General features: G+C 35.9%; 2 protein-coding genes across 46 annotated transcripts in view; one reads left to right on the top strand and one right to left on the bottom strand.

Moving 5' to 3' along the window:
- Positions 1-2,669, top strand: part of LOC129426492 (guanine nucleotide-binding protein G(olf) subunit alpha) — a 35,849-nt gene extending 33,180 nt beyond the window's left edge. For both annotated transcript variants that reach the window (XM_055182850.2, XM_055182851.2), the window contains exons 11-12: positions 802-869; positions 966-2,669. In XM_055182850.2, coding sequence (XP_055038825.1) covers positions 802-869; positions 966-1,112 — 215 coding nt within the window. In that variant the 3' untranslated portion in view covers positions 1,113-2,669. The remainder of the gene's footprint in view (positions 1-801; positions 870-965) is intronic.
- A 2,128-nt stretch (positions 2,670-4,797) lies between these two features.
- obscnb (obscurin, cytoskeletal calmodulin and titin-interacting RhoGEF b) overlaps positions 4,798-24,756 on the bottom strand; it is a 65,486-nt gene continuing 45,527 nt past the window's right edge. For all 44 annotated transcript variants that reach the window (XM_073864093.1, XM_073864110.1, XM_073864112.1 and 41 more), the window contains 24 exons: positions 24,004-24,137; positions 23,266-23,463; positions 23,072-23,113; positions 22,769-22,867; positions 22,369-22,587; positions 21,781-21,811; positions 21,624-21,658; positions 20,865-20,966; positions 17,165-17,304; positions 16,867-17,065; positions 16,652-16,730; positions 14,017-14,187; positions 13,677-13,836; positions 11,980-12,096; positions 11,612-11,774; positions 11,131-11,291; positions 10,417-10,594; positions 9,813-9,926; positions 9,561-9,728; positions 8,413-8,515; positions 7,609-7,738; positions 6,842-6,944; positions 6,609-6,651; positions 4,798-6,353 (listed from right to left, as the gene is read on the bottom strand). In XM_073864093.1, coding sequence (XP_073720194.1) covers positions 5,303-6,353; positions 6,609-6,651; positions 6,842-6,944; positions 7,609-7,738; positions 8,413-8,515; positions 9,561-9,728; positions 9,813-9,926; positions 10,417-10,594; positions 11,131-11,291; positions 11,612-11,774; positions 11,980-12,096; positions 13,677-13,836; positions 14,017-14,187; positions 16,652-16,730; positions 16,867-17,065; positions 17,165-17,304; positions 20,865-20,966; positions 21,624-21,658; positions 21,781-21,811; positions 22,369-22,587; positions 22,769-22,867; positions 23,072-23,113; positions 23,266-23,463; positions 24,004-24,137 — 3,940 coding nt within the window. In that variant the 3' untranslated portion in view covers positions 4,798-5,302. The remainder of the gene's footprint in view (positions 6,354-6,608; positions 6,652-6,841; positions 6,945-7,608; positions 7,739-8,412; positions 8,516-9,560; positions 9,729-9,812; positions 9,927-10,416; positions 10,595-11,130; positions 11,292-11,611; positions 11,775-11,979; positions 12,097-13,676; positions 13,837-14,016; positions 14,188-16,651; positions 16,731-16,866; positions 17,066-17,164; positions 17,305-20,864; positions 20,967-21,623; positions 21,659-21,780; positions 21,812-22,368; positions 22,588-22,768; positions 22,868-23,071; positions 23,114-23,265; positions 23,464-24,003; positions 24,138-24,756) is intronic.

Below are 24,756 nucleotides of genomic sequence, written 5' to 3'. Positions count from 1 at the left end.
GCTATAGATTAATCCCGATTAATCGTTATGCATCCCTACATGGAATCATATTTGACTTTTTTTATTACAAATAAATAAATATGACCTGATACATGGGACACTATTATTATAATATTACTTTTGAAACTCTCAAATAAATGTAATTTTAGTCTAGTTTAGTCTATACCCAGTCATTTCACTGTCTAGGTTAACTATACAGACACTATATTGTAGAGTAACTCACTTCTAGCCAAAATAAACTTGTTTTTGCTTAAAATAACTTAAGATATTCCGTCATGTAAGCAAAGTCTTGTTGGTTTTATTTATTTTTGTTCTATGGTTAGACGTCTATTAAATTTTCACTGACTTTGAGCCTAGACATCTGGGCTGTGTTTGGACGAATATTAGATGTCTTTTAAAGGTGCAGTGTGTAATTTTTAAAAGGATCTTTTGACAGAAATGCAAAATAACATACAAAACTATATTATCAGGGGTGTATAAAGACCTTTTATAATGAACCCTTATGTTTTTATTACCTTAGAATGAGACGTTTTTGTCTACATAGCGTGGGTCCCCTTACATGGAAGTCGCCATTTTGTGCTGCCATCTTTCTACAGAAGCCCTTAAAGGACAAACTTTTTACTAAGTTGTCTCCGAAGATGACATGTTTATCTGGTGCCGGCTACCGTAGCTTCTCTATGCGTTTCAATTCGTTGCAATTTGCAACCTCACCACTAGATGACACTAAAATTTACACACTGCACCTTTAAACTCAAAATTGCTTGCTGGGAAATAATCAGTTTGGATTCTTTTATATTTCAGTAAGTCCTGAACCAGGAGAGGACCCGAAAGTGACAAGAGCCAAGTTTTTTATCCGCGATGAGTTTCTGGTTAGTGTTTTACAATTGTAATACGCAGATTAAAATAAATGGGTACAAAGTATAAATATATTTGACACTCGCGTGTTTCTTAATTTCTCATTCCAGAGGATCAGTACAGAGAGCGGAGAGGGCCGTCACTACTGTTACCCCCATTTCACGTGTGCGGTGGACACAGAAAACATCAGACGGGTGTTCAACGACTGCAGAGATATCATCCAGAGGATGCACCTGCGACAGTACGAACTCTTGTGATCTCCTCGCCGGGACCCTCGTGCTCTTTACGAACGTGTCAGCGAACTCCCCTGCCCCGTCTACACCGAAACAAGGCCAAAACCGCAGACGACGAATACTACTGACGTTTATACGACCACCTTTCTGTCCTCGAGTTGCTTTTCTGTTTTTAAATGGTTATTTGGTTCGGTCGGGTGTAGGACGGGATTTCTTAGCCCGTGAATCTTTTATTTGGATCGCCTTTATTTTCGCCATTCCACGAAGCCTCTGGCTACCTCCTTATGTTTTGTTAAACGTTAAAAATTATAAAGTTGTGTGTATATACGTGCCGCCTGTCGGTTTATGAAGATCACCTTGTGACCTCCGGGAGCCCTAGTTTTACACCCTGAACCTTGACGTTCTGACCTTCAGGGCTCTCTGCTGCTTTCCGTGTCCAAACACTGAAGAGCGCCCGCGGACAGAAACAGGGCAGGGTGGGGGGCAGAGGGTTGTCAAACACTGGGAAAAGGAGAAAACGACCACGCACTCTTCTTTCACGAGATGGACACAATGTAGCATCACACCATGATTTTCTCTGTCCCGCTCGAGGATGCCGAAGGGGTCGGAGGGTGCGTCCTCATTAACGGGAAGGGGCGGAGCTTTCACAGCGGCTCTGGGAAGACGATTATCAGAGCTCGTTCATGGAGATCCCCATTTCTTATTTTAGTTTCTTAACTTGTACAGACTGTGCAAGGGTGATTTGTTTTCTTTTCCTGTACAGACTATAAAATGTTATATTATTTTGTACAACTTTATTGAAAGAGAGTAAAAAATCTACTTGTAGATCTTTGTGCCTTGATTATGGCTGTACCTGTAAATGAAGCTGAGATATGTTTTTGACTGCGCTGTACAGCTTGATGTCACCCCGTCGGCAGAAGGGACTGTGGATGGGAACCTAATCTGTAGGGTTTCGTTTCTTTCTGTTCGGTTATTTGTTTATCTGCTTTGTTTATATAAAAGAGTAAAAAATCTTTAAAAAAAAAAAAAACATGATAAATATAGGAACAAAAATCTTAAACCTGTATACATTATGCAAATTGAAAAATATTGATCCTCCTCTTACCTGCGGTTATGATCGGATAAAACAGCACCATGCCTTTCTTTCTATTTTTCCTTTGTTTTACGTTTCATTTTAATTCTCAGCTTTAAAAACGAAAACTGAAAAGTGTCCAAAATCACAACCTGGTGTTGTTTTCAGAGGAAACTTTTTTTTGGATATGAAGTATGTCTGCGATATATATTCACATTTGTGTCTGTGTGTATGTGCGCGCGAGTACAAGAGAGAAATATTGAGCCACAGACGCATGACGTGTGTGTGTGCGCGTGTGTGTGCAAGAGTGCATTGTGTGCACCCTTTTATAAATGTGCGTACATGTAAATTTATAGGTCTATATAAATATATATGTACAATTCTACATGTTTAATTATGTGTGTGTTGGTGTATACATACCTTTGTATGTATACAGTGAAGATGTGTACTTACACACATAGGTAAGCATGTCTAGGGTGAAATGAATAAATGAGAGTGCAATATTGAAAGCAACTGTTCGTGTCCCACCATTTACAACCCATCATACACCAAACATAGAAATTGATTTAAAGGTCACCTAATGTGTGAAATGTACTTTTATATACTGTTTGAAAATAATTGTGTGTCACCTGTATGTGTACACAACCACCTTTTTCATTTTTTTTAATCCTAAAAACAAGCTGTTGGATTTTTCTGTACATACTGATTTCACTTTTTCGCAGGCCCCGCCCACAACAGTCCAAAGGCCACATCAACTTCCTTACATAATTATTACCGCACGTTCATTATAAACAATGAAGTAAGATGATTCAAAAACTTGTTTTACGGTACAAATAATAGTAAAAGGGCGCCAGCAGCTCATTTGCATTTAAAGAGACATACACAATTTTTTTCAATGTGGTATAATAAATGATCTATAGGGTATTTGGACCTGAAACTTCACAGGCACATTCTGGGGACACTCGAGATTAATACTACATCTTGCAAAAATTACCATATTAGGTGACCTTTAACTGCTGGGAAGATCTACCAATAACCATCAAGCAGAATATAGTAAACAGAGATTATTTTATTGCTTTCATAACATTCTCTGTGACATCAGTTCATATTAGGATGAAATCTATACTCTATTTCACAACATCAACAACATCAGAATTTAAGTTTATTAGGTCTAATTTATTTTACGTTATCCAAAACTGCAGACCCACTGAAACCATATAAATTATGTTACACGCACACATTTGGGTTGACACAAAATAAATATTTGTTTCTACTATTCAAACAAGTTTTATATACTAGTCATTACTCCAGTAAACTGCATCTCCAAACCTTTTCAATCTTGTAAATACTATGTGCATTAAATCATGTTGCACAAGAAATACTTTTTAAAATAAATCTAAAGTCATAAAATCAATTTTGTGTTACATGGTTCTTAAGGTTAACGTCAAATAATCTTTGTAAGGCTACAAAACCCCATACGTTCACATGAACACATGCTTATAGTAAAACTAAAATGTTAAATGTTTCAGTGCAAGATGAAATCTTCAAGGTCTTGGTACTACCTGGTGCATCACACACAGCAACACAGACCTTAAATGTGACAAAATTCATATTTATATTAAACCAAAAAAGCTTACAAATTTCTTGGTTTAAGAGATGTTGGCCGTCAAAATAAATACTCTCAAACAATGTATGTTAAGCACAGAAATAACAATGCAATCTCATGGCAAATCGTACGTATTTTATGAGGTGAGATAAGGCTTTTGTTTTTGTTCGATTCAATTCGTATAAATTTTTACCAGTTACCCAACTCGTAAAAGATGTACGAATTCCTGAGATCAGGCTTTTGTATTTGTATGATTCACTTCGTATGAATTCATACGAATTACCCAACTCGTAAAAGATGTACGAATTCCTGAGATCAGGCTTTTGTTTTTGTACGATTCACTTTATACGAATTAGCCAAATCGTAAAATACATACAAATTCCTGAGATCAGGCTTTTGTTTTTGTACGATTCACTTCGTACGAATTCATACGAATTAGCCAACTCGTAAAATACGTACAAATTCCTGAGATCAGGCTTTTGTTTTGGTACGATTCACTTCGTACGAATTTACATGAGTTAGCAAATTTGTAAAATACGTACGAATTCCTGAGATCAGGCTTTTGTTTTTGTACGATTCACTTAGTACGAATTAGCCAACTCGTAAAATACGTACGAATTCCTGAGATCAGGCTTTTGTTTTTGTACGATTCACTTCGTACGAATTTATATGAGTTAGCCAATTTGTAAAATACGTACGAATTCCTGAGATCAGGCTTTTGTTTTTGTACGATTCACTTAGTACGAATTAGCCAACTCGTAAAATACGTACGAATTCCTGAGATCAGGCTTTTGTTTTTGTACGATTCACATTTTGTACGAATTTATACGAATTAGCCAACTCATAAAATGCGTAGGAATTTGCATGATTTTTTTATGAATTCATGCAAATAAGCCAATTCGTGAAATACGTCCATAATTCCCGAGATCAGTCTTTTGTTTTTATACGATTCACTTTGTACGAATTTATAAGAATTAGCCACTCATAAAATCCGTAGGAATTTCTGAAATCAGGCTTTTGTTTTTGTACAATTCACTTTGTACGAATTCATGCAAATAAGCCAATTCGTAAAGTACGTACAAATTCCTGAGATCAGGCTGGAAATAACTCTCTTATTAAATTGTCTTTGGAAATTCTATTAATATGCATAGATACTGCTTTACTTCCAAGAGTATTTCTTAGGAGTTTGTCAGGAGTCTATCCTTAGTTGTATCGTCCATATTTGCATGTTCACATATATCAAACTGCCCACTGTTCCCAAGCGCAGCTGCATATTGGATAACACGCTTGAGGAAACTCAAGTCATCAGAAAGTCTTGAATATGATATATAGGTGAGTTTGGCAACTGAACCCTTGAAATAAGAGTTGCTTTAAAATGGAATGAGCCTTGTGATTGATGTTTACTCCCAGACCTTTAGGCAAAATTTTACAAAGGACGATCCCAGCTACTATATGTCCAGATGTTGTATGCTGGAGGACAAGCATTAAAGAAGGACAAGAAGATTACTTCTACAGTTTCTCCGGATTTCTCCCTGACTACTGCTTGTCAAATGGGTTCCTCTGTGGGATCTGAAGAGTAACTTCGGTTGGTTGGTAGCTGCGGGTTTGTGCAGAAACCTGTGTTTTAAAGCTTTGCTGGCCTCCTTCCTTTCCTCTCTGAACCTCCGAGCAGTACTTCGGCTTGACCTCGAGCCTCGCAAAGCTGGATGAAGATTCTCCCATCACTCGAATGGGTATGGTCTTCTCTCGCTTCAGCCGAGAGCCCCCGCTTGCCGAAGCACCTGGTGTAAACATGCTGGAAATGTGCTCCCTGAAGGAGCCGAAGAAGCCCATGCGAGGCCTTACGGGTGCCACTGGGCGGCCTACGTTCAACAGAACGGGTTTGCCGACGACAGGTTCATTTATTTCCCTCTGCAAGACGGAGATCTCACAGGGCGTCTCAACGGCTCCGTGCTGGTCTGTAACGCTTCCAAAAGTTTCACCTTCCTGAGGGACGTAATCCTCGAGATCTTCAAGGGTGAGAACTTGATTACCATGAGTCAGGATTTTGCAATCTCGTGCACCGAGCTCATCCTGATCATCTTCTGGTTCCAGGACAATGGTTTCGTCATCGTCACCATCTAGATCGGAGATTTCTCCGCTATTTGGCATGTATGTTGTCAGCATATCGTCAACGCCGGTTGTTACTTCCGACACATCTGGTGAAGTGTCTTCTTCATTCGTTCCAGGAGAAGCTTGTAAAGTAATTTCAGACTCCACTAACTTGTTGTTGGAGTTATTAGTGTTTGGATTTACAAGTGGTGAGCGCTTGCCTGGGGAGACACCCCTTCTTCTTTGTAGCCTAGGTGATTTGTTCACTTTATACTCGATTATCTCCTCCACCTCCACCCATTTAGGGTTCCTGGCTGTGGCTCCTTCAGGCTCCTGGACATATACTGTCGGTACGGTCTTTCTAGCTGGTGGTCGTCTCTGTCTGGGCGGTTCGGGTGTGGATGTCTCAGAACGGAGAGCACCCATAGGGGAGGGTCGGGGCGAGGCGTGACGTTTCATGCGAGTGTTCTTCACCACGGTGGTGATGGTCTCCTCACTTATGATGGAAAAAGCACATTTGTTTGTACAGTTAGATTAGCACATCTCTTCAAAATTAAAGCGGCAATGATAAAAATGTTGAATGTGGCCACGAAAGGGCTTGAACTTATAAAGCAAGCTCCCTTGAAAACAGCAAGGTGTCAACACTTTACATTGTAAAGTCAACACTCAACTGGAGTGTTACTATTTTATGAAATAAAATGACAATATAGTATATATAGCATGCTGAAGTTATATGAAAAATTAAACTTACATAATTATGGTTTTCTTCGGCCCTTTCGTCTCCTGCTCCATTACTAATTAAAAAGCAAAATAAAAATGAATTATTGATATGAATAATCAAAATAAACAAATAAAAAACACAAATATGTGTTAATAAATGTTATAAGGGTTCATCTTAATTATTATTTTACTCATTAAACCTCTTCAAAGACTTTAATAAGTGAAGTGATAGCAGATGCACATATTTTGTTGTCGTATATGTACCTTCTATAGAGATGGCCTGATCCCCTCTCCGTTTTTCAGCCATCGCCACGGCAGGAGTGACGAGCTGAGCTGCACACCTGGCACTGCCCAGACGGTTCGACAGCTGTGTATCAATAATAAAGTCATCATTAGATTATCTTCATTGGTGAATGAAGGATAACAGCAAAAAAAATAAAACTTGATCGGCTTACGATAGAAATACACACATTTAAAATACTATTGTGATTATAGTATTAACCTGAACACTGAAAAGTGTGATAGTCTGTGAAAACCCAGCAAAAGTCATGATTTTGTAATTTACTGTTTTCTACATAAAATCAACTTACATCTATTCAATTTTATTTTATTTATTTAACGCTTTTCACAATTGGTAATTGTTTCAAAGCAGCTTTTCATTAAAAGAAGCAGGGGAAAATTGACAGACAATATTAGTAGCAAAATACAGCGGCTATGAATAAACTTTACAAGCGAGCGTATTAATGTCTCGTATACAAGAGGGTGCTAAGTTAAGCCAATGTCAGCTGACTCCCCGGGGTTAAAAACCCACCTAGGAGGAAAACCTCAGGGAGGAACAAAAAGTCCTAGGAGGAAAAAAAACCCTTGGGAGATATAAATATTTATTGACGTTATTTATTTATTTATTTATAAAGACTTTAACCTGAATTTCACATAATTATTAAAAATGTTTTTTCCTTTTGTCATAATAGTATGAAATCACACTTCTTGCAGTGTTTAAAGCAGGCAAGGGTCATTTTGCAGGTTCATACCTCACACTCGTATTGTCCCAGGTCTCGTTCTCCAGGGTTTTTAATAACCAGAACCAGAACTCCACTTCGGGATTCACTGTACGTCTGATACTTCTCCTGGTCCGTCAGTAGTTTACCATCCTTAAACCATCTGTCCATGGAAACACAGGTAAAATACTCAATGTTAGAAAAATGTCAAAATATGTACCCCAGTTGTCACTGAGGCAATAACCCTAAAAAGGTCCTATTACTGTATGTACCATGTATGTATACTATTGGTATCAATCAGTGGCGTTTTGGGGGCTTAAGCAAATTACAAAAAATCTTCATTGAACATGATCTTTACTTAATATCCGAATGATTTTTGGCATTAAAGAAAAATAGATAATTTGAACCCATACAATGTATTTTTAGCTATTGCTTCAAATATACCCGTGCAACTTATGATTGGTTTTGTGGTCCAGGGTCACATATTTGACTGACACTATAGGACATTAAGGGGCGGTTTCCCGAACAGGGATTAGACTAGTCCTAGACTACAACATTTTTAAGAGCTGTCCAAACTGAAAACAACTTGAACTGACATATCTTAAAATAAATCATTGCCCTTTGTTTTGCCTCAAAATGCACACAAGTAATGTTTTTAGTAAGGTATGTTTGTTAAAACTAGTTATTTATATTTCCTAATTAAACTAAGGCCTAGTCCTGGATTAAGCTGATCCCTGTCCGGGAAACCACCACTATGTCAATTAATATGATAGATGGCAGATATCAAATAATACCAGACATGCCTTTCCAAAATATCAGTGTTAACCGGGTCATTACCTTATCTTGGGACTTGGTGCACTTTGAATGACACTGCTAAACTGAGCATCCTCTCCTGGAATAAGGGTGGCATTCCTGATCTTATTCACAAATCGTGGGGGAACTAAAAAAGAAAGAAAATGGATTATGCAGGAAGACTGTTACTTCCATCACATTATGAGTCATTCTATATATTTAGGGAAAGTCAGAAAATCAGTATTCTTTTTTGATAAATAAAATGGTTGAATATTATATCGCCTTAATGTGCTAAATTGATTATTTGGCAAGCTTAAGCTCTTATGCATCATGCAATCAACTGATGGGTAAGTTGACACAGTTGTCATTTCAGGGCAATTTTAGGGCCTTGTGCAAACTACTGACCTTTGACCAGTTAGTATATGACCTTGATTAACTTATATTTTTATATTCTTTCTCTACATATTTATAAATATAACGTGGCAAGTTCGCTAGAACATGTTGATAACACAGTTGACGGTAAATTAATGTAGGCCTGCTCTATGTGCAGACAAAAATATAGATAAAATATTGAAGAGGAGAAGTTATGACACATTGTCTTTAAATTTCCCTCTAAAAAAGGAAATTACATCCCTTGATGTTGTGAGTTTGGAACAAACTATTGCTGATTTATAGGAGGTTTTATCTGGAGTAATTTCTTGGACATAAAATATTTTGCTCATGCATCTACATTAGATCATCCATTTATTTAAAAACACCTTTCTCATAATTTAATGATCATTTTGGACAAATACTTATAAAAAATATATACAGAAAAATGTATTTTAGAGCTTATCTAAAGATCAAAACCTCACATTTACCAAATCAGACAGCACCAAAACAGCAAATTCCAACATAGAATATGCCAATTTTCCAAGATTAAAGATGGGTATCTGGTGGATTTTTGTATTGAATGAATTAGATATATAAAAGTGATCATTGCTTGAAGTGAAAAGTTAATAAAAATTTAGTAAAATTGATAATAGAGTCCATGGACATGACATGTACCCCTAATTATAGAATGACTCCTATATAATCTGTGTCACCGTGCATGCTTTTTTTCTCTGCCCTTCTATCAATTTGATTCAATTACTATATTTCACAATATAAATCTTAAACCAAGTTTATTGTACTATTCCACATTAAGATCTTACCCTGTACAGTGATTTTGCCGAGTGTGCTGGCGTTGCCCGCAGAGCTGGTGGCAAAGCACATGTACTGTCCCGAGTCGTTTGCCGTCATGTTGTCTAATATAAGCGTGCAGGAGCCGTCAGGATCCTCGATGATGATGTGATGAGGATCCACCTGTACAGGACGCCCATCTGTTTGTAAAACAAAGATAGACTACAGTTAAACTGTTTAGGTTACAAGGACAACATAAGAATCGATTCAATGTAAATTCGTACCTTTATACCAGGTGACCTGTGGTTTGGGAACACCGGTGACCTTACAGGCGAGTTTAATCGTCTGTCCAAGTTCTGCCGTGAAATCGGTTAGCACCGAGTCAAAATCTGGAGGGCCTGAATAACACAGATTAGCAAGACAACGAATTATATTTTATTTATACCACGGGTCTGTTGAATGCTGCATTCTGATTGGCTGAGAAATGTTCTATGGGTGTTGATTATTTTTCTGTAAACCGCACACCTAACTTTTCAAATGTCTTAAAAATAGGCACCAGAGCAATGTTTGTGGTAACCGTGGTATAAGCGGAATAATTGACTTCGGTCCTTTGAATTATTTGAAAATAATGCACACCGCTTCGCGTCGTGCCGCATTACCACCTTGGTGTGCATTATTTTCTTATAATTCAATGGCCCGTCGTCAATTATTCCTTACGTATTGACAGATTAAAAATAAAATTATTATTTTGGATGAAAACGTTTAGTTCACTAATGCTAAATGCGTCACATAATTGTAAGTTTGTAAAATCTTTTGTTGACCTATTTATGGATAATATCAGGTCAAATCCCGTTTGCATTGCCGATTATACAGAAGTGGGTGACTTACACCACGTCGGCATGCTATAACGTTGCTGAAGATCCCGGAGGTCACGGAGCCAGGAGTTTTTCAGGATAACGGTTCGAGCCTGCAGTGTGTATTTTCTCACCGAATCCTCTCGCTCGTGCCAGATCTCAAACGCTCTCTCATCTCCCTCCACAGTCTCATTCACATCAATGTTTGTGAGCTGGGAAAACATGTTTCGAATCAAACAAGAAATAAAAATATTAGGGATGCACCGATAGGATTTTTTTGGCCCGATACAATAACGATTTAAACAGACAACTTCTGGCCGATACCGATATTAAACACTTGTATATAATACTATACAGTTGGTCTATTAGTTAGTTTATTTCTGCATCAAATTATTTTTACTGAACATGGATTGAATCTAATTAACATTCAACTGACCAACATAATAAGAGAGGCACAAATTAAGCTAAAACAAATATAATAAGACTGCATGACAACCTTCAAAGGTGGTTTTTGCTATTCAGCATTTATTTTATTAACAACATTAACTAATTTTTTACATATAATGGATTTCTTTATGCAGTTAATTAATAAACAATCGGTATCGGCCTTTCTTGTACTATTGCCGATATGCCGATGGTTTCAAATTCATCAAAAATCGACCGATAAATATCGGCGGCCGATACATCAGTGCATCACTAAAAAATATGTTTCTCATGTAACGGGAGCTGTTTTTGACAGCTTTCATACCTTCATCATGTTCTTGAAGACATATGTTTGCCTGTCTGTGCTTGTCTCTCTCTTCTGCTTGCAGATGACCACATGGTTTTTGAAAAGGAAGGCATGACGGTGATGACCTCTAGATGATGTCCGAACTCCAGGAGCGCCTTCCCAAACAATAAAAGGCCCCTACAGAATTTTTTAAAATCCAAGTTATTACAAATGATCACATTTTATTTTAAAAGGCACCTATTATGCATAATAATCCAGACATAATTGTGTGTTGGCAGCGTGTGAACACAACAACCCTACAATGAAAAAAATCCATCCTCTCCTTCTTTGTTTAATCTATATTATACCAAAACAGTCTCATTAGACAGGCCAATTTGATTCTCTTGTTATTGTGATGTCACACTAAAAAGCCCCACCCACAGCCACTGACTGACTGGTTAATTGTACCCAAAAGCTTTACTAAATGTGTTTGTTAGCATGTTTTAGCGCAAATGCCCCTGTCTAATAGGTTCTCCCAGTGCTTCCAGATTGGCGGGGTAATTCTCTATGAGGGACACGTGATGCGTGTTCTCCGAGCGTTGGGAAAGAGATGACACCATGGCGTAGGCCTGCTCCAGCAAACAGCAGTTCTGACCGTTCCTCGCTTTGTTCCGTATCATGTCCTGAAATAAAATCACAAAAAATTGTAAAGAAATTGACATTTTCAAATGTTAGTGAAGACTATTGTAATATAAGAGCATATCAAATTGGATTAAAAACATTTCTTATAATATTTAAGCATTTTTGTACAAGTAGAGCTAATAAATGTTAAAACATAGCATATAGTGAAACTTTAAGAAAGTAGTATGAGTAAAGGCTGTTTTGTACCTTCAGCAAAGCTCTGTATTTTTGAATTCTCTCCAGCGGTCTCTCAACGTAAGCGTTTATACTCAAAACAGGACCTTCAGAAGGGTCGACATTTGCCAACTCTGTGACTGTATAATCCTAATGGAAAGAGAAACGATTCAAGTAAAATTTTGATGAATCAATTTTTCACAGTGTATAAAAGTGGTACTCAAACTTTTCGGCACGTGCACCGAAAAGATACACTGCAAAAAATAACTTTCATACTTAGTATTTTTGTCTTTTTTCAGTAGAAATATCTAAATATTCTTAAATTAAGATGCTTTTTCTTGATGACCAAAATGACCTAAGAAAATAAGTCTAGTTTTTAGACCAAAAATGTACAATTTAAGTGAATTTGTGGTTAAAGGTGCAGTGTGTAACTTTTAGCAGCATCTAGTGGTGAGGTTGCGAAGTGCAACCAACGGCTCAGTCCACTGCTCACCCCTCACTTTTAAAAACGCATAGAAGCTACGGTAGCCGTCACCGGAAAAATATGTCATCGTTGGAGACAACTTAGTTAAAAAATTTGTCTGTTAAGGGCTTCGGTAGAAACATGGCGCACAAAATGGCGACTTCCACATAAGGGGACCCTCTGTGTATGTAGATAAAAACGTCTCATTCTAAGGTAATAAAAACAGAACGGTTCATTATAAAGTGTCTTTATACACCCCTGATAATATAGTTTTGTATATTATTTTGCATTTCTGTCAAGAGATCGTTCTAAAAATTACACACTGCACCTTTAAAACAAGCAAAAATATCTGCCAATGGGGTGAGAAAAAAATGTAAAAATAAGATTTATTTTTTCTTAAACACTTAATTTAAGCAAAGATCATTTTGCTTGTTTTAAGCACAAATTCACTTAAATTGTATAGTTTAAAAACTAGACTTATTTTAGGTCATCAAGAAAATAAATCTTTATTTAAGAATATTTGGGAAGATATAGATATTTATTTAGATTATTTCTACTGAAAACCAGACAAAAATACTAAGAAAGTCATTTTTTGCAGTGTATCAATGTGAAAATATAACATTGATATCTTTAATATTAATTCAAAAGATTAGCATATCAAAGACTGAAATTAATGAGTAAAATCAAACTTTGATGCTTCAAATCTCATCATTAGATTATAAGACTTTATCTCGGATTTCACAAAAATGGTAACATATTGCACTGCAAAAAAAATATTTTCAAGAAAAAATATGCTTAGTATTTTTGTCTTGTTTTCAGTAAAAATATCTAAAAATTCTTAAATTAAGATGCTTTTTCTTTATGAACAAAATGACCCAAGAAAATAAGTCTAGTTTTTAGACAAAAAATATCACATTTAAGTTATTTTGTGCATAAAACAAGCAAAAAAATCTGCCAATGGGGTAAGCAAATTATTCTTGAATTTTTCTTGACTTGAGTGTTTAAGAAAAATGTTAAAGATTTTTTGCTTACCCTATTGGCAGATTTTTTTGCTTGTTTTACGCACAAAATCACTTAAATTTGATATTGTTGTTCTAAAAACTAGACTTATTTTCTTGGGTCATTTTGCTCATCAAGAAAAAGCATCTTAATTTAAGAATTTTTAGATATTTTTACTGAAAACAAGACAAAAATACTAAGAACATTTTTTCTTGAAAATAATTTTTTTGCAGTGTGTCAACAATTTGTGATCACAATCTGAACCCACCTTAAAGTATTGATACACATCTTTCTCACTGATGATGGACTCAGCTTGGGTCTGTCCAGTAAGGTATTGTAGATATTTCTCAAAACCTTCAGAGTTTTTCAGTAGATGCATAGCGACGTCATCATCTGTGTCGCACTCTCGCAGACCAGGCAACAAAGAGCTGAAAAGAAAAAAAAACAATTTTTTGCAAAGCAAGTTGTTTTCATTCATGACAGATGCTTTCCTCCAAAGCAAGTTACAGTACATTCAAGTTACAGTATATAGTATACAGGACATATGCATAAACATATGAGCTTACATTTTGGAACTATCATTATATATGATTGCCTGATCATCGTACCTGCTGTGGAAAGCTTTTAAATCGTTGATGTTACGGAAGATGGTTTCCTTCTGGCTGGCGATATGAGGTGGTGCGCTCTCTTCTTCAACATGCTTCAGATGGTGTGATGTGAAGAACTCGACTTCCTTCAGAAACTCAGACTCTGTGTTGATCAGCTCCTGAATGAGTTGACTGGGCACACGTAAAACAGAGGCAGAATAGATGAATTTTTATTGAATTGTTTTTGGAGTAGACTAAGCTAGACAGGGTGATATTTTATTATAAAGCAGAACCTATAGTGGGGGAAATAATAAATAATTAAGACACCACTACACGATTATTTTCAGTTTTTCTGAATTTACTATTTACAGGTTTGTTTTTAAAGTGCACCTATTTCATTGCTAAAAAACAACGGTATGTTGTGTATTTGGTATAATACAATGTGTTCCCGTGTTTTATGGTTAAAAAACAAATTTTTTCCACATACCGTACATTTTTGTATCTCCACGTCCAACGCACGGATTTGAAAAGCTCTGTGTCCCTGATTGGCCAGCTAATCTGTACGTTGTGATTGGCCTGAATACCTCTGACGTCAGCCGGAAATGTGACGCTCCTTACCATGTTTGAAAGATTCGGTCACAAGGCAATGCTAACAGGAGTTAACTTACAGGCTGTGAGTCTAAAGCGAAAGGAATTATGATAATGTCGGTCTTGTCTACATCACCAATCCCAGGAAGTAAACTGTTGCCTACAATCCGTGTGTTTGTTGTAGTCCAAGAAAAGAGATTTACGTCGGAGACGATAACTCATGTCATTGTTTACTTTGGGGTTTGTACCTTTTGCATAATACACGCTTACACACCAAAGGAAATTTAAAAACGTGAATAAGGCAATAGGTGCTCTTTAAGTAAAATTATCATTTTTTGTTTGATTCTGTAAACTAGCGACAACATTTCTGCCAATTTTCTAATAAAAATAATTTTTGATTTGCATTTACTTGCAGAAAATTGATATAGGACAAAATGGTAAAAATAACAACAAAATATACTGCAAAGAAACAAGACAACAAAAATGTTATTAATCTTTTTTTTGACGTGGTCATATTTCCGCAAACATTGCGCGATGTTACCAAGGAGCGAGAGGCGAGCCTGTCATTCATTCATTCAGTCTTTATTCTAATATATTCTAGCTTTGAATCTCATAATAACTCAATGGACGGATAGGCGTTTCTTTTTATTAACGTTTCTTGGTCACAAAGTGTAGTTTTAAGATTAGTTCAGTCGAGAATATATATGTATTATATTTAAATCTACAGTCGATTAGTAAAGATAGCGCCTGTTTGAACGTTTGCTTAGTGAGATTCGGTACGTATGAGAACCAAAGCATGAGCGGACGTCAGTGTTCACTCGCCCCGCTGACCACCGCCCTCTCTGGGCTACATCTCTGACAGGGATTCCCTGGCTCTCATGCTGGCCTTGTTTGTTTTTGATGGTCAAAATGAGATCAGTACAGCAGTATTTGGTGTCATGATAAAACTATTACTTGTTTTCTTATTCATATTTAGTGTCTTTTGTGTTGTTATTGTTTTGGCGCGAGGTAAAAGTTAATAAAACTATACTTATATGTTACTATTGGTTTACCATTTCATCTTAACGAGATACGAGCACTCGGTTATTATTAGACTTTGTTCTTGTCAGTACTATATAAAACTGTTTTTATAAGTGTCAGAGAGATGTTTTTGCATGCTGCTTATAAATATACCAGTGGCGATATCTCATAACATGTTTTAATAGTCACGTCGCGATTAAATAAATGATCAATGTCCACATTTAAAAGCTGCGGTGCTTACCTGCAGTTTCACGGTGTTTTCGCGTTCTGATAAGAGATATAGCTCCAGAAAAAAACGAGTGTTTATATTCCTCTTTCCAAGTGTTAATCGTCCACACAATGTGACAAGACATTTCTCCCATTAACTTTAACGTAACATCCAAGAGCGCTGATCGGAATAATAACTTCCGATTGGGGATTCACAGACTGATTTACAAGCTAGTGAACTAATGAGACACACGGAGAGTGATTCAAAACAGCGCGGTTGTGTGTGTCCGTGTGTGCCTGCAGTTTTTCCATTCAGAGATGAGCCTGTTTAGAGGACCTCTATTCACTAGGTGGCGGAATGATACGAAGGTGAAGCGGTTACTGTGCCGTTATCAGTAGAATATTGCACGCCTCTTAGCCAATCAGATTCGAGAACCAGAAAGAACTGTTGTATAAAATATAATATAATATGATATAATATGATATGATATGATATAATTATGTCCATTGAGTTGAATCGAAAATCGAGTATAAACCGTCCTGAGAATCGGAATGTAATCGAGAATCGAATCGATCCAACACCTTGTAAATCGAAATTGAAACGATCTGGAACATCTGAATCGATACCCAGCCCTAGCAATAACCCTGATTTTTTGTCACATTTTTCATGCATATTTGCACGGTGTCAGTCTTTTAAATTGTTCTTGGGTGACTTTATATCACTCCTTATGTTTGCTTTTGTTGAAATTTAAAGGACACTGTCCACAATACATGTAGCAATGCTAATAAAATGCATTTTTCCCCACAGCGACAGTAAAATACATCATCTGTCTGAATTTACCAGAGTTTCTTCTTGTATTCTGTCTCGGTGACTTCCTCTTTGGTGGTTTCTGGAAGGTCTGTTGTATCTGCAGACAGCTACAACACAGCCAATACCCCATTGGTAGAATTTACAAGGCACAAAAAAATACAATCCACCCTTAAAGTTTATGAATGTCATTGCATTAAAAAGTAAATTTCAAACTTTGTTGTGCTCAGTACACTTAACAGACAGCTTCAATCTCTTGTCGAGATATGCAGGTGACACCCATCCCTGCCGAGATGGGGTGGATTTGGTTGGTTTGGTGCGAACCAGCCATTTAAGTGGATGAGCAGAATCCAAAACCTCTACATACTGGCCCTCTTTCAGAGCGATGGCTTCTTTACTGATGCCCATAGGGGTATAGTCAGCAGTCGCCACATATATATCAAACATCTGCAAAATAAATAAACTTGTAACAAATGATAATAAGACTGAAGAAGTAAGCTATCATATGTCTGTGAACTGTTGTTTTAATGGTAATATATATATTACCTCTCCTCTGGCATCTCCTTCATCAGACTCGGATGATGAGTCTGCGATGAGGGAAGCGGGGCGTGACCGGCCGTGGTATGGAGATGGGGAAGGTGTTTTTGTTTCATCATCACTGTCTGCTCCTGGGACACGTAATGACCCTTAAAGCAGACAGACAGAAAGACAGAGGTCAACCAATTATGTTCACTTCCACCCTCACAATATTACGCACGCATCAGATGTGCATGGATTCCCAACGCCAAAATTAATCAATTATAAATGTATATAATTAATTACAGTCGATTCTTTATATATATATATATATATATATATATATATATATATATATATATATATATAATTTATAATCTGGTTATACATTTCAGGGAGAAAAGCAACCACCTGCTATTAAATTAGATATAAATTAATAGCAATCAAAAGTAAAAAAATATGTATTCCTTAAATTCTATACTGTATATATTTGTTATTTGGGATAAAATATTTTAAATGTAATAAATTAATTTTAAAATATAATTTATATGTATAAATTAGATATAAAAATGTTAATAAACCTAAACTTGTTATATTATATAAATAATACCCAATACATTGAACACCTTATACGTTTACATGTTTGTTTCAATTGGTGTCATTGTTCATTGACATAACAATAGCCATACTGTACATGTACTGTACAACCATTAGACGCCACATTGGCCACTGAATCGCGGGTCAACGTCACCGCCATTTTGGACCGGGCGATACTGCTTATAAACACATAAATGTAAACGAGGGAGCTGCTTATCTCATGGATAAAAAATTTTATTTTACAATTTACGTGGAGTACAGAAACTGTGTCGTCTCCAGTTATTCACAATCTCTATAGTTAGACATGGAAAAGTATTTATTGTTAAGCATTGACATTGTTTTTGGTAATTCTATAAACATTTCTCAGGTAATATAATTTAATGGTACGTGAATAACGTATTCAGTTTTTTTTAACTGGTCAAAGCTTTTTGTAATCTCTTTTTTATTTATCAAATGAATTTACATATGACCAAGTAGCTTGTTCGACTTCATGCGTCGCAGCTAAAACTGACAGACTGATGACGTCAAGGTACCGCGAGAGCTAGACGAAATCAGACTTCGCATGATTTCTCGAATCATTCTCGCGGTAATTTGACGCCACTCTAGACGTCATTAATCTACTGGCGCCTTATTGACGACGCTAAGTAAATTCAGGCGGCTGTTGTCTTTATTACATTCACGAAAATGTAACTTTCATTTAAGATGGGCCACAAGAAAGTTGATGGATATACGATATGAAATTACGGGTAAAATAATAGCGCTGAAAGGTGGATACTGAGAACAAATTATGAGGAAAACTGTCCTTCGTTTGTCGCAATTTTGGGAAACGTGAGCAGCACGTTAGCAGCAGGGAAAGGTAAGCACCATCTCATTTATAACTCATTCACGTTAACATTGTTAAAATTCTAACAAACAAAGTAAAACTCGGTTGGTTTAGTTATTACAAAAAGCTGTTATTTTATGTGTCATGTGTTAAGCAGTAATTAACGTTAGGGGTTGTTAAAATATGACACGGTGTGCAAAGTTTGGGATCCGCTTGGTTCAAAATGTTGTGCAACAAATTCCAACTTACTTTAAGAAACAAATAACTGATGCTAGCCTATATACTGGTAAAAGAAAATTGCCACAGAACAATATTATAATCTTATTATTACATAATTTGACCTCGTCACCAACAAAAATAAATACTGTAGTATACTTTAGTATTTACAATAGTAAACTGTAATAAAATTCCTTGATACAAGTGTTTTTAAAACGTACTACAATAAATATTAAAATACTAGACAGTATATAACGTTACTGCAGTTTATCAATTCTTTATAGTAATTACTATAATGCACAGTGTATTACAATTTACTACAGTAAATCTTAAACTAGTGTATACTACAGTATTTTTACTTGTGGGCACCTGTAGGGTCCATCATCAATGATGTCATTGACTATTTTCTCCTATGGCTTAGCATGCACTAGGCCAGTTGGCCCCCCTTCTGTATGGTGCATTCCTTCGCGGCCCCCCAAAGAAAATTTGTGACAAAAAACTGTTCTAAAACTCAACATTTTAATAGAAAAAAACATTAAATTATACAAAAAAGTAATGCTTTTGGTTAGTAGCCTTATTTTTTAGATTTAATTACACAGAATTCATGATAAATTAATGTATTTCATAAAATGTCATAAAACTGGGGCCCCCCTGGTACTATCTCGCGGCCCCCCTGGGAACCCCGGCCCCCAGCTTGAAAACCACTGCACTAGGCCATATCATGCTATGACACCATAAAATGCTCATTTAAATCAACACAGTTTGCACAAACACCAATGTATAGTATTGCTCATGCAACTCCATAAATAAATAAGGCAGCAAGCGTTTCAACCATTTTTTGTGTATACTGAAACAGAGACACCGTGTTTGATGATTTACTTTGTACAATAAATGAGACCACTGAATGTTAAAATAAGTTTATTATGAACTGTGATGAAAGGCCCTGATTTTGAAGAACCATGACTTATTACCATTGAGCCGTACGTAATACTTTTTCATAAATTTGAATAATAGTTTGTTATTTATATTTAATGGAAATAATATTTCATTTTACCTTTATATTTAATGGAAATATTTTTTTGAGTTCGAACGTAATTGGATTAATAATAGTAATTGGTTTAATTAACAATAGCCTCAGAGGAAAAAGTCATGGTTCTGTTGTGTTACACTGGAGGTTCTGCAGATACATACTGGTTACTTTGGGCCAAGATTTCATCCACTGGAGCACTTGTTGGTTCTGTGAGCTGTCTGAATAAATCAATGCTTCAATAAGAATGAGAGTGAATAGAGGGAGGATGGATGAATGGATGGATAGTTTGATAGACAGACAAAAGAATGGAATCAGTGAATTGAAAAGTAGTTATGGAATCCAGAAAGAGGTGTTTTTTTACAAGATTAAATTTTCCTGTGAAGAGAAAGGCTGGAGAGTATAATTAAGCATCTGTAAAGTGAGTGTAAGACAGGTGTAACTCTATTTCAGTACTCAGTAGTACACCCTGTGATGAAAACTCAAAGCATTTGGACACACAGAGCTCACTCAAAAACAAAGCAAACTGCTTTGAGTGAATATTAGAGCACATTTGTAACTAAGAAGCTGCTTAATTTGTCAGTAACTGGACATACAGTAATAGAATAGCAAGCACACAATTAAATGTATATATGTACAAATATGTAAACATTCATAATTCAGAGTATTGTGGCAATGCAAGTTACAAAACATTTAGTTCATTATTAGAGATGCACCGATATGACATTTTTGTCACTGATACTATAGCCGATTATTCAGACTAATGTGTGCCGATACCGATAGTTTGGTGTTTATATTAATTTGCATTAACTAAATTAAGAAGATTGCATTTTCTAAATGTTATTCATTTATATAATATCCTTTAATATTGAACATTAAACTAGTGATGTTACTTCAAATTCATTGCATTTTCCTGTTATTTATCGGCTACGGCTATCAGCTTTTTCGATACAGTGAAAATTTGTTTTTTTTTTTACAGATACCGATTATTGGCTGATGTATCGGTGCATCTCTATTCATTATTATTATTTGCGCAAAAAGATCCAGTAAAAATAAGTTTCTCTTACCTTGAGTGATCTTGGCGGATACCATTTCTGTGATTTGCGTTGTGAGCTTTTGTAGAAATTCCTCTGAACCCACTTCACCCATGTAAGGTAGTTTGATCTCTCCTGACATGTGATCACAATACTTTATTTGTAGTGTTGCAAATAACTTTACAAATACCTGCTCACTTTAAATGAATATGAGAGCGCATTGATAGTATAAGCCAGTGCTTTTCAATTATTTCTGTCACGCCCCCCCCCCCCCCCCCTAGGAAGAAGTAAACATTTCGCGGCCCCCCAACTCTCCGCCGCGACTGTAAATAGTATAATTTATCTATAAAATGACACATTTGCAAAACATTGTATCCTTATTAACATTAAAGAAAACACAAAAAAAGAAATATCGATCAACTTACAACAAAGAATAACTTTATTAACATTGTTTTTTAGTCTGTAACAGAAAAGGCTTAAAATGCATCAATTTGCCTGAAATAAAAAAAATCAATCCTTATTTAAAGTATAATATTTTTTGACCATTTGATACTGAAAAATTAAATTAAATATAATCAATAAATAATAATAAAAACTCAAGCAGCTTATCAGCGTGATTGGGGTGTAATGTCTTCCTGAAAAAGTATTTTTCCCCAGGGTCTCGCGCGCCCCCCCCCTGGTGTCGCTTCGAGCCCCCCTGGCGGTCCCGCCCCACTATTTGAGAAGCACTGGTATAAGCAAACATAACATACAGTTATGTATATAGTAATTTAAAATTCCTTAAATATTCACCTTCGTGTGGTGGACTGATGGTAATTCCAAGAACCCTGCAAAAAATATATTATGTATAATTCTTATAACCAACCAAACTATAACCAATTTATAACTTTAGCTGTAAACCAGCTCCTTTAACCAATCTATAGCCGTAAACATTTATGTCTAAACTTACTCTGGTCCCACTTTGGCCTTTTGTTCTGGTGCTGTTGGACAGAAACGTACAAGCATGATGAAAATAAGCACAAGTGAGATTAGGTAAATTGACAATAAAAATATGTTTAAAGAGTAACAAAACAATGAACATACATTCAAAAAATGATGGGTCATTTTTAAATTGAAATCCCAGAGTGTTCTTTTTAATGTAAATCAATATTTAGATCACACACAGTACAGTCACACCAAGTATTTAGAGTTTTTTTTATAAAGTAAGTATTTATAGGATATCAAATATTAAAACCAAATGGCAGAAAATACAAATATTTCTCAAACTGATTTTGATTTAAAGTAACTACATATAATTGCTCAGAAATTTCAAAATAAGTTGCATCATTTGTTTGGAGATGTCACTTGGCCTAATATTTTCTTGTAATCAAGTATGTCTGTAATAACATTAATTCATTTATTAACCAAAAATGTCAAAATACTGCCACTGTATAAAGACTCTACGTTGTTAAACTTGGTATTATTGTTTAAATTAAGTAGTTAATATTATGAAAAAAATTACATCTCTATGTTAAGTAGTAAACTATAAGTTTCTGACCAGGCTCAACGTCCAGTCTGGCCGTGTTGACCGACTGTCCAGCACGGTTGGTGGCAATGCAGGTATACATGCCACTGTGTTCCTTTCCCACTTCCATGAGGATTAGACTATGCTGACGACCAGAACTGGCCACCTTGTAACCTGGTGTGTCTGCCTTGATCCACAAAACATCTTTCTCTGACACTTCCTTTAACCAGTTCACCGATGGAGTCGGGGAACCTTTGAAAATATTGACATGTAAATCTAACCTTAACATGCCTAATGATGGGTTCTGCTTGTCAGAATTAAAAAGATATAAAGCACATAAATACATAATACTTCAATAAGTAAACCAATAGATAAACAGAAAGTTATGAAAGACTCAAATCACCATGCATTAGCAGTTTTTACATGGCAATACCTTCCACTTTGGCTGACAGCGTTATACTTGCTCCTTGTTTCACCTTCTTGTTGCTGAACCTCTCTAGGAAGCGTGGTGGCACAAGTGGCACCTTTGATTCTATTTGTGGCAAAATACAGTCGACAAATTACATGCATGCATAACCTTTTAATATCAATACAGCAAATGATTCTGTGAGTCTTGAAGAATAATAAATCGGAAATTACAACATGGTGCATTTGCATTGGTTTGCACCATGTGATTCAAGTATTTATGATCAAATGTGCTGTATTAGAGAATATGTCGCATAATGCAGATGTTTACCTCTCATTTTTACTTGTTCAGGCATTAGGCGCTCACCAGGACCTAATAAGCATAAATTAATTAAACAGTAGAAACTTGTAGACAGTCTCTACCATGATTGAAACCAAACAAAGTAAAATTTTAATAGAAAAAATATTTGAATTAAAGTCAGTTAAAAACTATTGATTAAGAAAAAGCATACAAGTTACATTTACCCAATACACTTAATCGCGCTGAAGAATAGGCGGAGCCAGCAATATTGCTAATGTATGCCGAGTACTCTCCACTGTCCTCGCGGTTAACATCCAAAATCTCAAGACTGTGCACATCTCGCTTGGATGACAAAGAAATTCTGCTGGATGCTTGAATTGGGGTGCCATCTTTGAACCAATAAACCCTTGGAGTAGGAAATCCTGCAGATTTAAAGTTGAAAAAGGCATCCGATTTTACTTCCATAGTAAGATTTATTTCTAAGTGAAACTGAATTTCTATGGGGAGGTGTCCCGGACAGGGATTAGATTAGTCCTAAATTAAAATAAATGTGAGAGCTGTCCAAACTAAAACAACTTGCACCGACATATCTTAAAATACATCAGTGCCCTTTGCCCTTTGTAAGGCATGTTTTTTAAAACTAGATATATTTTCTAATTAAACTAAGGCCTAGTCCTGGCTTAAGCTAATCCCTGTCCGGGAAACCACCCATGAGATCTTATTAAGATTCCATTTTATCTAAAAGAAACTAATCGGATCATGAAAGTTAAAAGGGGATAAAAATGTTACTTAGATAAGCAAGTTATTAATTTCTGTAAATGTATGTTTTTTTTAAAACCTTATCAAGACCATTTTTCTATGGAATAACATGCAGACACTTCAATAAATCATATATATAAACAATATTGATAAAATACAGTATGAAATAAAAAAATTGCATACATGAAGAACACAAAGCCTACCTTTGACTGTAACACTCAATTTGGCAATTGGTGCTCCAGGACTGAGGATAAGATCATGTAACTCATCCACAACCTGGGGAAGCTGTTCATCCTCTGCTACCGACTCAAAGGCCTCTGTGTCTCTGTGCTCTGAGCTAGAAAAGAATAACTCAAATATTTACATAAAAATAGTGACATAAAAAATTAACTGCTAACTAAGATATGACATCTTATCATTTCACTTAGCTGTTGTAGTCTAATCTACACCAAATATACAATCAGTGATTAAACTTTCCTTACCTTGCCCTGATTTACAACAGTAAACTGATTTTTAAGTTGAGGCGTTGGGTTGGATTTTCCAGGGAATGTCAGTTGTTAACAAACTTTAACTAAAGTAATCTGTAGTTTTATGTTTCAAGCAGAGATGCCAATAGAGATTAGAGAGGCAAAATTGCAGCTTTAAAGTCACCATGAAACGGAAGTAACGATTGTCTTTTTGCAGTATCATGGCATATCCGATTGAAACGGTTTCTGAATTGAGAACAAAATGTAGGGCAGGACTTGATTTCATCCATCGAGAACTCATCCATTGAGAACTGATTAGATCATTGGTAGTTGATCATTGGAAGGCCATGTTGCTAATTGCTAATCCCCGCAATCTTTGAGCAGTCCCGTCCTCGCATCATTATTCGTAAAAAGAAGTGAGGTAATTTCAAGGAGGGCAGGAGGTTAATGTTTTTGATTAAAGATTATAAATAAAAATAATGAAGCGCA

The sequence above is a fragment of the Misgurnus anguillicaudatus genome, chromosome 25, assembly GCF_027580225.2.
Source record: "Misgurnus anguillicaudatus chromosome 25, ASM2758022v2, whole genome shotgun sequence".
Lineage (NCBI taxonomy): Eukaryota > Metazoa > Chordata > Actinopteri > Cypriniformes > Cobitidae > Misgurnus > Misgurnus anguillicaudatus.
This window is presented reverse-complemented; position numbering and strand designations above follow the sequence as displayed.